Source organism: Ursus arctos, unplaced genomic scaffold (genome assembly GCF_023065955.2).
Source record: "Ursus arctos isolate Adak ecotype North America unplaced genomic scaffold, UrsArc2.0 scaffold_14, whole genome shotgun sequence".
Taxonomy (NCBI): Eukaryota; Metazoa; Chordata; class Mammalia; order Carnivora; family Ursidae; genus Ursus; species Ursus arctos.
Genome location: NW_026622808.1, coordinates 52,871,672 through 52,886,808, shown reverse-complemented (window position 1 = coordinate 52,886,808; position 15,137 = coordinate 52,871,672). Strand labels below are relative to the sequence as shown.

Genomic DNA, 15,137 nt, shown 5'->3' with positions numbered 1-15,137 from the left:
GAGACTAAACGTACATTTTGCTGCAAAAAATATTTGTATTTGATTACAGGTTGTTGCCGGGGGCGTTGGGTCATATATGGCATAGTAGTATAGATCCAGAATTACTTTTTTGAAATGGAAAACAAACAAATTTCGGAAAGGTTAAAACTCATAGAGATCCCAGGGTTTTTCAGATAAGGCATTGTTGACCTGTGGTAAATTTAGGGATTTTCTGTAGAAGTTTTATTTGAGGAAATTGATCATTTATTTAGAAGCAAATTAGCCAGAGGCATAAATGGTTAGTCTCTGGCTGATGAGAGGAGAATTAAGTGCCGCAGTCTGATGGCATAACTCCTGAGGGGACAGCATGTAATGTAAAGTAAAGCCCCAGGGTTAGTTCGAAGAGTGCTAAGTAGTTCTTTTTGTTAAGAGGAAGCTTACGGAATGAAAGCGGACGAGTTGATTCCTCTTAAGACTTCATCATCGATACGAGAAATATTCACTGTGAGTGTTAATCTGTGCATGCATGTAATCTACATGCAGGTGGAGTTTATTAGAAAAAGAAATCCCTTGGCTTTGAGAAGTGATTTGAAAAATCTGACCACAGTGTCCAGTTCTATCATTTTACAGAGAAATGTGTTGGTAAACATACTCTCCTGGCAAAAAATAAATGTCAGCATGGAGGCAGAAGACCCGCAAGCGACTGAGGTCAGCCAAAAACCCTGTTCAGTTTCCTAATCATAATAATAATCATCGAAGCATCTGAAGACTCGGCTGTGTGGTTTCCCCCCACCCCAGTAGAAGGTTTCCTCTTGTTGCTGTGTAAATTTTAATTGGGATTACAGGTACAGAATGAAGTCTTCTAAACCTTTTATGCTCATTTTTAAAAAGACTATCTGTTTTAGGAAAGTAAGCTTTATTTTATACTACACAAATTAGATAAAATCACTCACTTTGAGTAAAATATTCATACAGCGGGTATAAAGACTTTTGGGGGTTCATCTTCAGGTGTTTGATAGGTGTGAAGCAGTTTTAGGGGTTTGGAAGCAGTACTAGAAGGAAAATTAATAGGAATTATTATTTTATATCTCAGCAAGTACTAGGATTGGTCTGTAGATCAGATGTCTGGGGAGGTGAGATGGGGGGGAATGTCTTTAAAAATGTTATTTGAAATGCCGCACAGACTGGTTTTTACCACTACCTGGGGAACAACTCCATAGCAGTGAGCTATGTACTTCTGCAGAGAACAACTTTCTGTGTATAGTTCACACATTGAGAGAGATGACTAATGGATCTTTCTCTAGGCATACTTTGAGATTCTCTTTGTATTTGGTAGAACATGCCATGCCTTTTAAAAAGATGTTTGCAATGAGGAGTGTTGCGTTAGAGGTCCTGCCAGTTTGCCGAGAGGACACGGGAGCCACTTCGTGATCCTGTACCCTCATTGGACACGCTCCTCCTCACAGAGGCTCCCTCGTTCAGCATTATTTTTGTGAGTGTTCTAACTCAGCGTCAATCTTGAAGGTCTCCTTGGGACAACTTTAAACAAATCTAGCAGATCGTTCTGAGGACATTAAGTCTAAGAACGTGCACGGCCAGCCATGCAGTCATGTGGTTGTGTAAGGAGTGTGAAGTGGGGGAACTGGGGAGGTTGGGTGGTGAGTAGACTGCAGGTGGCATATTGCTGAGCACTTTCCTCTTTGCCGACCAGTGCTAAGACACGCCAGCGGGACTCCTTCCCTTCCAGGGCTTTCCAGGTCCAACAAGGAACAAACGTAGTGGGTCTGCATTCAGGAAGGAGCTCAGTGCTTCAGCTCTGTCTTCCCCACAGAGGGGAGACAAGTTCAGTCGCTGCCCTTACTCTATCAGTCAGCTGTCCTGATGGGCACAGCACGGAGTGGTTTTGTGTAAGAGCAGAGAAGGGTACAGCAGGCCTGCCCCAGAGGTGGCCACTTAGCGCTGTTCCTGGCCCTTGGGAGGAGCGGTCTGTCCCAGAGCTGTGTCCTATCATGTCGTTCCTGTTTTCTCCCTAGGAAAGCAAAGGTTCCAGACTTCCTTCAGAGAGCCTATTAACCATGGTTCCCAGTGAGTGGGAAGAGGCAGTGCTTATGTGATATGTCAGACAGTTAATAATTCCGAAAAAGCCAAACCAGGGAGCAGGCAGTGTACCACTGTCATTCATTTTATAGAACAGGATTGTCACTAAGAAACCACAGAGTGCTTCAGGATTAACTGCTTCATGCCATGGCGATGTGTGTTTAAGAAGACATTCCACTGTGTATCGTACCAGTGAGTGGACAAATATTCTGGATTTTCAGAGTTTTTGACTCCTGTCATAATTTGGAGAGCCGCATGCTTCAGCCTGTGCACGTGGTAAACATACCAGCACTTAAGTATTTTCCTGTCTCAGTATTGTGAAAGCGGCCTAGCGCACTAACTTTATATTTTGTAACCACGGAAAATTTTAGCATTTAGAACAAGCACACAAAGAAATAAACACATTAAATCACTTAACCCGGTCTTTCCTTCTCAGAGCATGCCAGGAAATTTGGAAGCAGTCATTTTCATTCTGCTTTCAAGATGGGAAACCGGAGACAAAAGGACGTTTTTGAAAAATTCAGCCAGAACCTCCACTTCTGTAGACCTCAAAACTATCCTGTTTCACCAAGTTCCTAACAGTAGGTCTGGGTATACGAAGTTGGAGGGCAAAGGGCAGAGCGTGACAGCCGGTGGTCCATGGCATCACGAATGAGTGTCAGGGGAGTGATGATACTGGCCCTTCAGCCTTCAGGATGGCAGGTGGGAGGCAGACTCCGTGCCGTGCCAGGCAAATGGGACTGTCTGTGTGTTCTAGGATGTGAAACCGCTTCAGAAGCACTGCTTTACATACACTCCTTTTCTAAGACTGAGGTGGGATTTTGGCTGAGGACTAAATGAGTAAGACCCCGTGTGGGAATACTTAGGGGAGGGATGTTCCAGAAGGAGGGTACAACAAGTGCAAGGGCCTTGAGACACGAATGGCAGGTGACCTCACTGAGGTCAGGCAGGATCCAGGGGCCAGATCTCGGGTGCTTTGTCCTCACTGGGGAGTTTGGATTTTATTCTGTTTTGGGAAGCCATTGCAGGTTTTTAGACACAGAAACATCATGATCATAACATAGAAATGTGGGGCCGTGGTGTTTGGATTCAGAGGGGAATTAGAAACAGACTGATCCATTCTCTGCATTTTATTGGTGAAGGAAACTTGTCTGTGCCTTGCTGCTGTTGATATTTTTGGAGGTGTAATTTTTTTTATCTGTAAAACCAGGAGCTGGTATGCAGTGCTTTCTGATTTCTGTTCAGCTCTAGAGATCTGGATCCCTATACCCCTCTGTCTTAGTGTCCTAGGCCCACTGTAACTAATGATCACAAACTGGGTGGCTTAAAATGACAGAAAGCTATTCTCTGAAGATTCTGGAGGCCAGAAGTCTAAAATCAAGGCGTCCTCCACGGGCTTGGTTCCTTCTGGAGGCTTCAGGGGAGTAGCTGTTCCATGCCTCTTTCCTAGCTTCTGGTGGTAGTGAGCAGTCCTTGACATGCCCTGGCATGTAGATACATCACTCCAGTCTCCTCCACCATTATCACATGGCCTTCTCTGTCTCTGTATCTTCATACGGTGCTATTGTTAAGGACACCAGTCCCCCTGGAGTCATTGGATTGCAGGCCTGCCCAAACCCAGTGTGACCTCATCTTGATTATATCTGCAAAGATCCTATTTCCAATTAAGGTCATATTGACAGGTTCTGGGGGTTAGGACTTAAACATATCTTTGTGGGGGGCACATTTCTACCCATAGTCCCTTTCTTCCAATCCCTTCATAGTAATGCCTTCTCCGTCTTGTTGATTGACCTCCACTTAGTTTAATAGAATTCGAACAGCCGTTTCATCTGAACAGCTAAGAGGTCAAAGTACTTCACCTCTGTTACCTAACAACACTGTCTGCCCTTTTCACATAGATGAAATGTAGAAATATTGTCAGAATTGTTCAGGTCCTACATACCCAAACTGTCATGCTTCATGGAATCATTTTAGAGAAGAATATATCTGTCTCAGCCTTGGACCCAGAATCCTCACTTCCCCATATCCTTTTCTATCCAACAGAAGTGGGTTTCTTTTGTTGTTTGTTTTGTTTTTATTTTTGTGTATTTTTTACTTAACCGGCTGTTTGGTTTCATTCAGATTACATATTTATTCTTTGCCTTGTACCAGAAATTATTTAAAGCATTTCTCTGTGTGTGTGTGTGTGTGTGTGTGTGTGTGTGTGTGTGTGCATGCCTGTGTGTGTGTGTGTATGAAACAACAATGGTGTTAATTAAAGGTGGGGGTCAAAGAAGGAAAAAAGCAACAAAATGAAAAAGGAGGCAAGACGGAGCTTCGGGTACATTCCATCATGCCAGGTGGGTCAGAGATTTTACTTTCCTGACAGCCAGTTTGGAAAGGGAGGCCTGCGAGTTTGACAGTGCCCAGAGTTTGGGGGCCAGTTTTGAAATCGACTCTGAACACCAGTTTGGAGGATTACAGTGAAGCACATTTCAGCAAAAGCAGTTCTGCTGGGGGTGGGGGGAGTGGAGGGAAGGATGGCAAATTGATGGGGCTCACATTTCCATCTCTGCTAATCTGATTCGGTCTGGCCTAAATGCAAAACCATTTCAGGGAGGGATTGAGTCCATTTCTTTCAAACAGTTCTTTATGAACATTGTACCTTTCTTCATCTCTTTATCACCTTCACCCTTCTAATTCTTGTGTGGGTATCAGTGAAGAAGTAAATAGTGGCCTCTCTGGATTTGGGTAAACCTTCATTCACCTACCATGCTCTAACGTAGGTGGGATTACCCTGGCAATTTATTTTTACATGAAGTCGTTTACTTTGCTCTAAAAATGTGTGCATGTGTGTGCGTGTGTGTGCGTGTGTGTGTGTATCTAGTGCAGTTCCATATGTATGTCATGCTGGGGGGGGGTCCTTATTTCTGAATATTCATTCAAATTTCTCTACTTAACAGAGTGACAAAGAGAAGTGATGATAGTCAAAACACAGAAATATTCACTAATGCTCAAACCGCTTAATAAATTTAGTCCCCATTCTAGCATATCATTTCCTTCCTAGCATCCTACCCACCCATCCGGCCAGTGTTGTTGTTGTTTGACTTCTTCTTGATCTGATACTGTATGGTGCAAATACACTGCAGATTGGGCAAAAGATAAGGACTTCACAAGGGCAGTGAAAGTGATACAGGAGCTGTGCTTGAGGGAAACACACAGCCACTGACATTGAGGCTTGGAAGCGTGGGATTAGTTAATAGTTGAAAAAGAAAACTCTACAATAAAAGTGACATTAGTGGGAAGTCTTTAAATGCCAAAGGAATCATTTGAGTATCACATGATTGGAAGGCCCTTGAGAAAACTGTTGATGCCTTGGTGATTATTCTCTGATTTGCTCTAAAAGACTGACCTAAAGTGATGAGTGTTATATACCGCTATACTGTAATTTTGTTAGAACAGTTATAAACATAATTAATATTGGGTTCATTCTGTGTTCATTTGGAGAAATGGTACATAGTTGCAGTTATAACCTACATACTAAGTTATTAAATATTTTATGAACTTGTTTGTGTAGTTTGTAATTTTTTTTTGAAGATGAAATCTTAACTTTTTGTTACTATTTACTATTAAATTTTGGCCTTTTATGTTGATTTACCTTAAGTGACGTTTTTTGGTCTTAATTTATCTTCCATTAATGAGCGTCTACACTGTCTATTTGTTTCAGCTATAAGGGATGCAGTATGTTGGAGAGTGTCCCCTCCAAATTCCCAGAACCTGAGAATATGATGTTACTTGGAAATTGGGTTATTGCAGATTGTAATTGATTGTTAAGATGAGGTCATGCTGGAGTAAGGTGGCCCCTTACTCCAGTATGAGTGGTATCCTTGTAAGGAGAGGAGAAGAGACACACAGACACTTCCAGAGGGAAGCCAGCATGTGAAGAAACAGACAAACGGAAAGAGTGCCGTATGATGACAGAGGCAGAATTTGGAGTGATGGGTCTACAAGCCAGGGCACGCTCAGGGTTGCCAGCAACACGAGAAGCGAAGAACGAGGCATGGGACAGGTTCTCCCTCGGAGGCTTAGAAGGGTCTTCTAGCATCTAGAACTGTAAGACAAGAAATTTCTGTTGTTTAAGCCACCAGTTTGTGGTAGTTTGTTGTGTCCTAGGAAACTAATACCGGGCGTTTTCAGAAAATTATCCTGCTGATCCGTAGACTACATGTTAATTTGCATAGCCCAGGCCCAGAGAGGTATTACGTCAAGTTGGAAATAGGGTGAAAAGTGATTTCACTGGCCCAAACTCAATATGGCTTAAATAACTTGCAGTATTTTCTGTGTTAAATAGCTTCTTGTTTAAAGAAATGGATTGTTTCTGTTACTGACTGAGCTGGAGGCGGTTTTCACTGGTCTAGTGTAACAGCGCACAACTCTCTGTTCATCTGTGCATCAGCAGGTACTCGTGTTTCATGGCAGCTCTCAAGAGAGGACTGTCACCAGCAACTTCTTCTTAAAGCTAATGCATTCTCTTTGACATCGGGCTCCATGAGTGTGTTTTGTGCAGGGGATTCTGAAGTTTGGAACTGGTTCTTTTCAATAGACAGGAATTAGTATTATATGCCATTATCATCAATAGCTTTTAAAAAGAAAGTTTGTCCCCAGACAGAACCTGGGGTGTGTGTGTGTGTGTGTGTGTGTGTGTGTGTGTGTCCTTTGAAATTAAAAGGCCAAGTCAGTGTATTCCATCATCTGGTATGAAATGTTTGTTGAATTGCCACACTGGCGCCCCGTCTTACATTATCAGTTGCCGGCTCTAGTGTCAGTATGTCATGCCTGGCAGGTTAGTGGGTTTTGGCAGAGGAAATGAAACCTAGTCAGTTACTACGAGATTTATAGTAGATCTGCTATTGCAGGAAGTGGTGAAAAGTTGATTGATATTTGGAGACAAAACTCTACAACAAGAAACAGGATGTGTGCTTTCTATTTATACCCAGGTTTTCCTACGTTTTAGGACTCCTTTGTACTTTGTTTTGGCTGTTTCATAAGGCCATGCAGTCCACCCCCCCTTTAACTCAGTCACCAAAATATAAAATAATTGAGGAAATTTTCTATTAGCTTAGCCATGGTAAAGGCACGTACTTCCAGCTGTTACTGGTACTCTTTCATGGTAGTGGTATTTACTGGGACTTGTCAAAGAGCCGTTTTTAATTTTTAAAAAATCCTCCAAAGAGGATATTATTTCACATATACAAACAGAATGAAAGCTTTTTTTAAAATTACATGGTAGGATTACAATTCCAAAAACTTTCTAAGGAAAACCTGTCTTGAGTATTTTATTAAAATATGACATTACTGTGATCCAGTTGTCGTGTCTCTTTCAAAGGGTGAATCTCTTCACTCCTGTTTGAATACATTCTTAACAAATAGGTGCTCTTCACTTAGCTATAAAATACATACCATAAGTACAACTCATAACTCAGTGTTTTCACTGCTTTGTATCTGACTGTACCTGGTTTTTGTAAGCCTTCTGGTTAACTAATAATGTCACTCGACAAAGCTTTTTAGTATGAACTAGCTGTCTGTTTTCAGTGTGACAGTGAAAAACCGCTAACTACATTAAATGAGGTGCTTTCTGAAATGGAAAGGGCCATTGTGGAGTTAGGTTCTAGAATTTACAAGGAGTGGCAGACTTAGAACCAACTCTAATTGTACCAGTGGTTGAAAGAACAAAAAGGCTCCTCTTTCATGACTTAATTTTTTTCCTCCAAATGAATAGGTTTTTTTTTTATTGCAAACAATGATTGCTAAGTTATCTGCATAAAATAATTGAATAGAAACAAACCCAACTTTCATTCCTTGGACCATTAGGTCGCATTCTACATCAATGATGTTTTGAAATTTTTAATTCCATTTTATTCTATCATTCTTTAGGTGAAGAATTCAGAATGCTTCTTCCATAAACTTAAGGTTTCTATCACAACTTTATTATTAATTTAGGAAATTAGCCAGCTTGAGGTAGTAGTAAAAGTGGGATTAATAAGAAATGGTGATGAATCAGCATGGTGAAGAATCATAAATAAACATAGAATTCATTTTTTACATAACTTTTTTAAAAAAAATATTTATTTCAGAGAGAGAAAGAGCACGAGTGGGAAGGGCAGAGGGAGAGAGAGTATCTCGAGCCAACTCTGTGCTGAGCATGGAGGCCAACGTGGAGCTTGATTGCATGACCCTGAGGTCATGACCTGAGCTGAAACCAAGAGTGGGATGCTTAACTGACTGTGCCACCAAGACACCCCCATTTTTTTTTTTTTACATATTTTATATAAACGGGTCACTTTAAACGTAATATAGCACTTAAAGTGAGAAACAAACTGAAGGATAGAAATTCTTATTACCCAGTAACAAGCACAAGTCCTGTTAGGGTCACATGGCTCGTCTGGGCCACTTTCCTGCCTGTCAGAGTGGATCCTTTTTAGTCTCACATATGTGGGGCATACTGGGTCTGAAAAGAGCCAGGATTACAGGTGAGTGGCTTTGAAATTCCAAATTTGTTCTGTTATCCATGACAGATACAGTATAGTAGACAATAACAAAGATGCAGATAGTTTCACCTTCAGAACGGACACATCTGCTCTCTTCACTGTATCCACAAAAATAATCCAGATGTTTTCTTCCAGCCCTAAGCCTCTGTAGTTGAGGCTCAGATGCGTACTTCATTGAAGCTTGCTAAGCTAAAGCCATCAGTGTTTGCAGACTTCCGTGCTTGTCAGAACTTGCTCATTTGGAAGATGTTGAATAGAGCTCCAACTGGGGAGAAGTGAAGAATGTGGTCTTAGGACAGGAAACTTTTCAGAGCCTGGATGTTCGTGGGAGGCCCTGTGGCAGAGGAGGGAGCGCACTGGAATTCTAAGGCATGTGTTTCCGGTCTTGACTGCGCCTTGATAGCTGGGTAAACTTCAACTGATCTCTTACCCCTCCAGGCTTCTGTTTGTCATCTGTAAAGCAGACAAAGATGAAACTGACCCATGACGTTGTCATTTGGAGCGAGTGTTTGTGGAACATCATCTTTCATATATTGTCGGAAGTATTTGTCGTGGCTTGTAAGAATGTGCGATGTATGGTCAGTGAAGTAAGAGCTTTTATTTAAAATTTTATTTCTAATGTTATGATTTAGTAAGAGGCATTGTCTTCTTTCCCAGATTCCTTGCTGTTTATCTCTTAAAGGTGCAGGTCACTACCCCGAGGGGACCTGCCTCAGGGAAGAAGAAGGCAGTGAACTAGCTCCTGGGCTGACGGAGCTGTAGGACAGGGGTGTTTCAGACTGGTCCACTTACTCGGACCAGAGTCTTTACCAGTGGTTGTCAAGGTTTCAAAATATATGGTGAGTGGACACCCTTGACAGCTGCTTGGACATGGGTATAAATGAGGTTGCAGCCATCTTACTCCATAACCGTGCTCCTAGAGACGTCTCAAACTGGTGAGAGCATCCACAGCGTATAACCCATTGGTGAATCTTAAGCTGACTTCAGCTGCTCTTATCCTAGTTTTTCTCTTTACCCTAGCCACCTGCCCTTTTCTAAGCTCTGGGAATTCCAGCACTGACCCTCGGGTTCGCTTGCATATGAGAAAGTTGCCCTCAGTGATGGCTGTTGCCCATGGCCATTCACCCCACTCGCTATACTGCGCACCCGCCCTTGAGCACTGACTGCGGAGGGGCAGCAGGGCGGATGGAGCTTCCCTGCACAAAGCCATTATTACGCCACATATTCCGAAACCAAAGGGCCTCAGGTACATCAAGGCACTTAGGTGAAAAATAGCACCTTTGCTCACTCGTTCCCATTGCCCCACTCGTCACTTCAGCTCCGGTGAAACGAAGCTTCATTTTCTCAATGTTATGGGATGGACTGCTCTTTTAGAAGTGAACTCATCTTGTGAACTCACCCTCCTCCAGTGTGTCTCCAAGCCACTAAATGTTCTGTACGCTCATTTCACCTTTGAACTTAGAGAAACACAGAAGCCATGTCAGCGTGCTGACCACTTTCACTCACTGCCACCCGTTTCCTCTGTCACTTCAGATATCCCTCTCTGGGAGTGTGAAGACAGGGTTTTTGGACACCTGCAGTAGACTTTTCGTTGCTTCTTTCATAACAAAAGGAAAATAACTAATTCATCCAAGTTAATTAAAAAGCTTTATTTAGTATAATGTAACATTACAAATTTAGAAAAATACCCTCTGACATAACATGAAACGGTGTTCTGATAAAATAAAAAGCACTTCATGCTGCTCTTTATAGTACTGCATTTTATTTTTTGTATATTTAAAAATTTGGAAAAGGTATTAACGTTCACAGAGGTTTAAAAAATAATATGCAGTGAAAAGGCTCCCTCTTGCCATCCTCCTCCTCCACCTTTCTAGTTCCCCTTTTTCCCCCACGTAAGCTAGTGTTTTCTATAGCTTTCCAGAGTTAATTGAGAAGTATAATAGCAAATAGACGTGTTTATATTTCTTTCTCGTTTTTTAACGTAAAAGGTAGCATATACATATGGCGTGCCTTTTGTTGTTGCTGTGATACAGTATATCTGGCTTAGCCCAGGGGACAGCTTCGTTCCTTACGCAGCCGTAGACTCTTCCTTTGCGTGAAGAGTCCATAACTTATTCAACCAGTCCCATAATCAGGGGCATTTCGTTGTTTCCCATTTTGGGGTATTAAAAACAGTGCCGGAGGCTATAGGCCTCTGTCCTATAGCCTATGTGTTTAACTTCCAGATGTGGATTGCTGGGTCAAGGGTATGTACATTTTCAGTTGTGTAAGTTATTGCCAACTTCTCCTTCACAGGCGTCAGACTTGTTTAATTTCTTACCAGCAGTGTAGGGAGGTGCCTTTCCCCCCACAGCCTTGCTAGTCGTGCTATCTAATGTTTGGGTATTTGCCACTATGATAAATGAAAATCGTATCTCAGTGTGACTTGAGTTTATACTTCTCTTATTGGACTGGAGTCGAACGTCTTATCATATGTTTAAGAGGCATTTATATTTCCTTTTGTGGGAATTGTCTGCTTATGTCTTTTGTCCATTTTTCTGGTGAGTTGTTATATCCGTTTTTAAGAACTCTGTTGGGGAGGGGCGCCTGGGTGGCTCAGTCCTTAAGCGTCTGCCTTCGGCTCAGGGCGTGATCCCAGAGTCCTGGGATCAAGCCCCACATCAGGCTCCTCCACTGGGAGCCTGCTTCTTCCTCTTCCACTCCCCGTGCTTGTGTTCCCTCTCTGACTGGCTGTCTCTCTCTCTGTCAAATAAATAAATAAAATCTTGAAAAAAAAAGAAAAGAACTCTGTTGGGGAGATTAGGCCTTGCTCCGTGACATGAGTTGCCAATATTTTTCTCAGTTTTGTATTAGCCTTTTGACTTTATGATGTTCTGTCTTGTTGTTTTGTCTTATAGACTTTTTTTTAAAAATTGAATTTGTCAGTCTTTTATGGCTTCTGGATTTTTTTTTCAAGATTTTATTTATTTATTTGGCAGAAAGCACAAGCAGAGGGAGTGGCAGGAGGAGAGGGAGAAAAGGCTTCCCGCTGAACAGGGAGCCCTCCATGGGGCTTGATCCCAGGACCCTGGGATCATGACCTGAGCTGAAGGCAGACACTTAACTGACTGAGCCACCCGGGCACGCCATGGCTGCTGGATTTTAAGTCATAGTTAGAAAGGGTTTCCTCATTCTAGGGTCATAAAGGGAATCTCCTGCATTTCCTTGTAATACTCCATTTGCTCCATTTTTTTTTACATTTATACCTTTGATCTGTTTGGGGATTTATCTTGGTGTGTCACGTGAAGTATGGATCCAACTTTATTTTGTTGTTCCTGGGCCAATTAATGAATAGTCCTTACATTTCTTCTTCGAATGGCTTTCAAGGTCCAAAAAGTTGGCAGCTCTTGCAGAAGCCTTAAAGGAAGTGCCCCTGACAAAGGCCCAGCTGGGACTAGACCTGGAAGAACTGGAAGCCGCAGCACTTCTTGTGCAGGAGGAAGAAACTGTGTTAAAAGCAGCCCGGTCCGTTTCCAGGCAGCAGACCCCTTCCTCCAGTCCTGAGACGAGTGATTCTGAGGAATCAGACAGCACCACGTCCTCTGAGACTGAAGGCTCGGACTCAGAACGAGGGGAGCTCACAGAGAGTGAATCTGAGACAGCAGATCCCCTGCGAGGCCCCTCTCTGGAGGGAAGCAGCACCCTTCTTATTGTGGACGGTGGGGTGTGCAGAAACTCAGCCACCGCGACATCGAATGGCAGTCCCGGAAAGCCACCTTCCTCCTCCCAGGCCCTTGGAGGGTCCGGGCCACTGATAGATGAGCTTGGAGAGCACCTGAACTCGACCGTTCAAGTTTCTGAACCCGAGGACTCGGCTACTGGAAGCCACAGCAGCGTGCGGGCCAGAGATGACCAGCAAACACCAAGTGATTGACTGCAAGTGGTCTTCCCCGCCATTGAGAATTACGTCAGATTTGGTTTCCTTTACTGAAGGATAATTCTTCATTTTCACTTTGTCCTTTTTCTTAGTGTATACAACACTGTTTTTCAATGAGCTGATGTTGTTACCTGTTGGTTTCCTTGGTACAACTTTAAAAATAAAGTTTTAAAGTATTTTTGCCAAAGCGTAATTAATATTGAAGGTGAAATAACAGTTCAGCCAGAATCTCTAGAATGTAGAGCCCATTAACGTGGTTTTCTTCAAGATTTGATTTTTAAGTAACCTCTACACCCAACGTGGGGCTCGAACTCACAACCCTGAGATCAAAAGTCACAAGCTCTACCAGCCAGCCAGGCGCTCCCATTAATATTTTTAGGAGCCTCACCAAGGTATACTTGACATACAATAAACTGCATGTACTTAAAGTGTACAATGTGGTAAGTGTTGACATATATATGCATGAGATGAAATGATCACTGCAGCCAAGATTCTGTACTTACCCATCATTCCCAAGTGTCCTCGTCCCCCTTCGCTACCCCTCTCCCCTACCCCCACATACCACACACCCCTCCGTTCCCCAGCAAGCACTGATTTGCTCTGACACTGAACATTAGTTTGTGTCTCCTAGGATTTAATGTAAATTGAATTTATAGTAATATGTACTCTCTTAAAAATTAGGCTTATTTCACTCACTATAATTATTTTCAGATTTGTTGATGTAGCATGTATTCAAGAGGGCATTTTTAAAAAGGTTTTTGTTTTTTCCTCAATCTGAGTAGTATTTCATTGAATAGATTTTTCCATTCACCTACTGATGGACATTTGGGTTGTTTCCAGCTTTTGGCTGTTACAAATAAAGCTGTTACGAACATTTGTGTGCAAGTCTTTGTGTGGACATATGCTTGCATTTCTCTTAGGTAAATATCCAGTGGTGGGATGGCTGAGCCGTATGGTACGTGTATGTTTAACAGTTTAAGAAACTGCCAGACTGTGTCCCAACATGGCCATACCAGTTCACGTTTCCACCGGTAGTGAATGAGAGTTCCAGGCCCTGCACATTCTTGTCATTGCTGAGTGTGATCCATTTTTACCATATTAATAGGAGTGACGTGATATCTCACTGTGGTTTTAATTTGCATTTTTTACGACTTCTGTTGGTGAGCCTCTTTTCAGACGCTTATTTGTCATCCACAAATCTTTGGTGAAGTGTCTGTTCAAATCCCTTGCCATGTTTTTTTTTAAGCTGGGTTGCTTGCTTTCTTATTTTTGAGTTTTGAGAGTTATTTATAAATTCTGGATACAGATCCTCATTATGAGTCATCTTTGCACACCTTGTAACCTTCGATTGGGTGCCTCACATTGTAAATTTCACCTTGCTGAATACATAGTCTTACCTTCTTCAGCTTTGTTTGGGGATGCAGTTAAGTTACTTAGAAATAGTTTGATCTTTGTGCGTCTTGCTTGTGTAGTTTGTTAGGCGGGTCTGGAACAGTGTTCAGTCTAGGATGAACTGTTTCCCGGTACTAAGGAAAGATTTTCCCATGCCTCCGGGACTACAAATTCTCCAGTCTGGGTGATGGAAGTAGGCATCTGTGTGAATGCTGAGTGCTGTTCCCTCTAATGCTTTCAGACCGTGCTTTCCCAGGATGACATGGTCTCAGCAGTAAGTACTCTCACCAGTATTAGAGGGGCCTTCTCCAGATACCTGGCCTCTGCAGCTCTCTCCTCTCTGGTCCTCTGTCCGGCAAATGCTGGCTGCCTCGGTCTCCCCTCATCCTCAGCTCTGTCTCAACTCCGGAGTCCACTGGAGTCCCTCATGCAGCCTGGACAGTGTCTGTACCATGACACAGCTCACTGTGTTTGTTTCCCATCTCTCAGAATCACTGTCTTTCATTGCCTGACATCCAGTGTCTTGAAAACCATTGTTACATGTACTGTTCCTGGTTTTTTTGGTTATGTTGGGTGGGAGACTAAATCTGGTGTTTATTACTCCGTCTTGATTGGAATTCTAAGTCTCCATTAATGTTTTAAATGTGAATTTTCCCACTTGAGTGTAAGCTCCCAGGGAGCGGGTTCTGTGTCGTGTCTGGTTACCACTGAATCATCAGTGCCCATATTCTCAGCGCTCCATAAATATTTGCTGAATGAATGAACAAATGAAATAAACCAATTTGCTCTGGGGAGGAAATGAAATGAAATCTGATCTGTATTAATCGCAGTAGCATTTTTATTTCAAGAAGGGGTATGCTCCCTTTTACTCTAGGTTTATATAGGTTGCGAGTATTTGTATTTCCAATATAAATTTCAGTTTGTATTAACAGGATAGTTGGGGTGACTGTGCCATTTGACACGCATGTTAACTCCTGAACACTCTAACAGCTTTGTCGGAATATGTTCAAGACTTTTCTCAGGCTCCCTGGAGAGCTTCAAAATCCCTATGACCATTGAAAATGCATTTCTTCTCAGTGGCACATTACTTGAAGCCAGTTTGAAAATGCATTATCTGTTACTCTCCTCGTTCACTTCTGCTAACGTCAAGTTGAGCAGATCCACTCTTGTCTAAAAGTTTAAAGCCATGGAAATTCTTCCTTCTACCAACTCTGTCCTTATTTAGT

At 42.5% G+C, this 15,137-nt stretch overlaps 1 protein-coding gene across 6 annotated transcripts in view; it reads left to right on the top strand.

Moving 5' to 3' along the window:
* SHQ1 (SHQ1, H/ACA ribonucleoprotein assembly factor) overlaps positions 1-15,137 on the top strand; it is a 325,608-nt gene that overhangs the window by 86,994 nt on the left and 223,477 nt on the right. Inside the window, exon 11 of one of the 6 annotated variants that reach the window (XM_026501240.4) lies at positions 11,970-13,393. The exons of the other annotated variants lie outside the window; for them this stretch is intronic. Coding sequence (XP_026357025.1) covers positions 11,970-12,516 — 547 coding nt within the window. The 3' untranslated portion in view covers positions 12,517-13,393. Of the gene's footprint in view, positions 1-11,969; positions 13,394-15,137 lie in introns of those variants that run through there. 6 annotated transcript variants of the gene reach the window in all.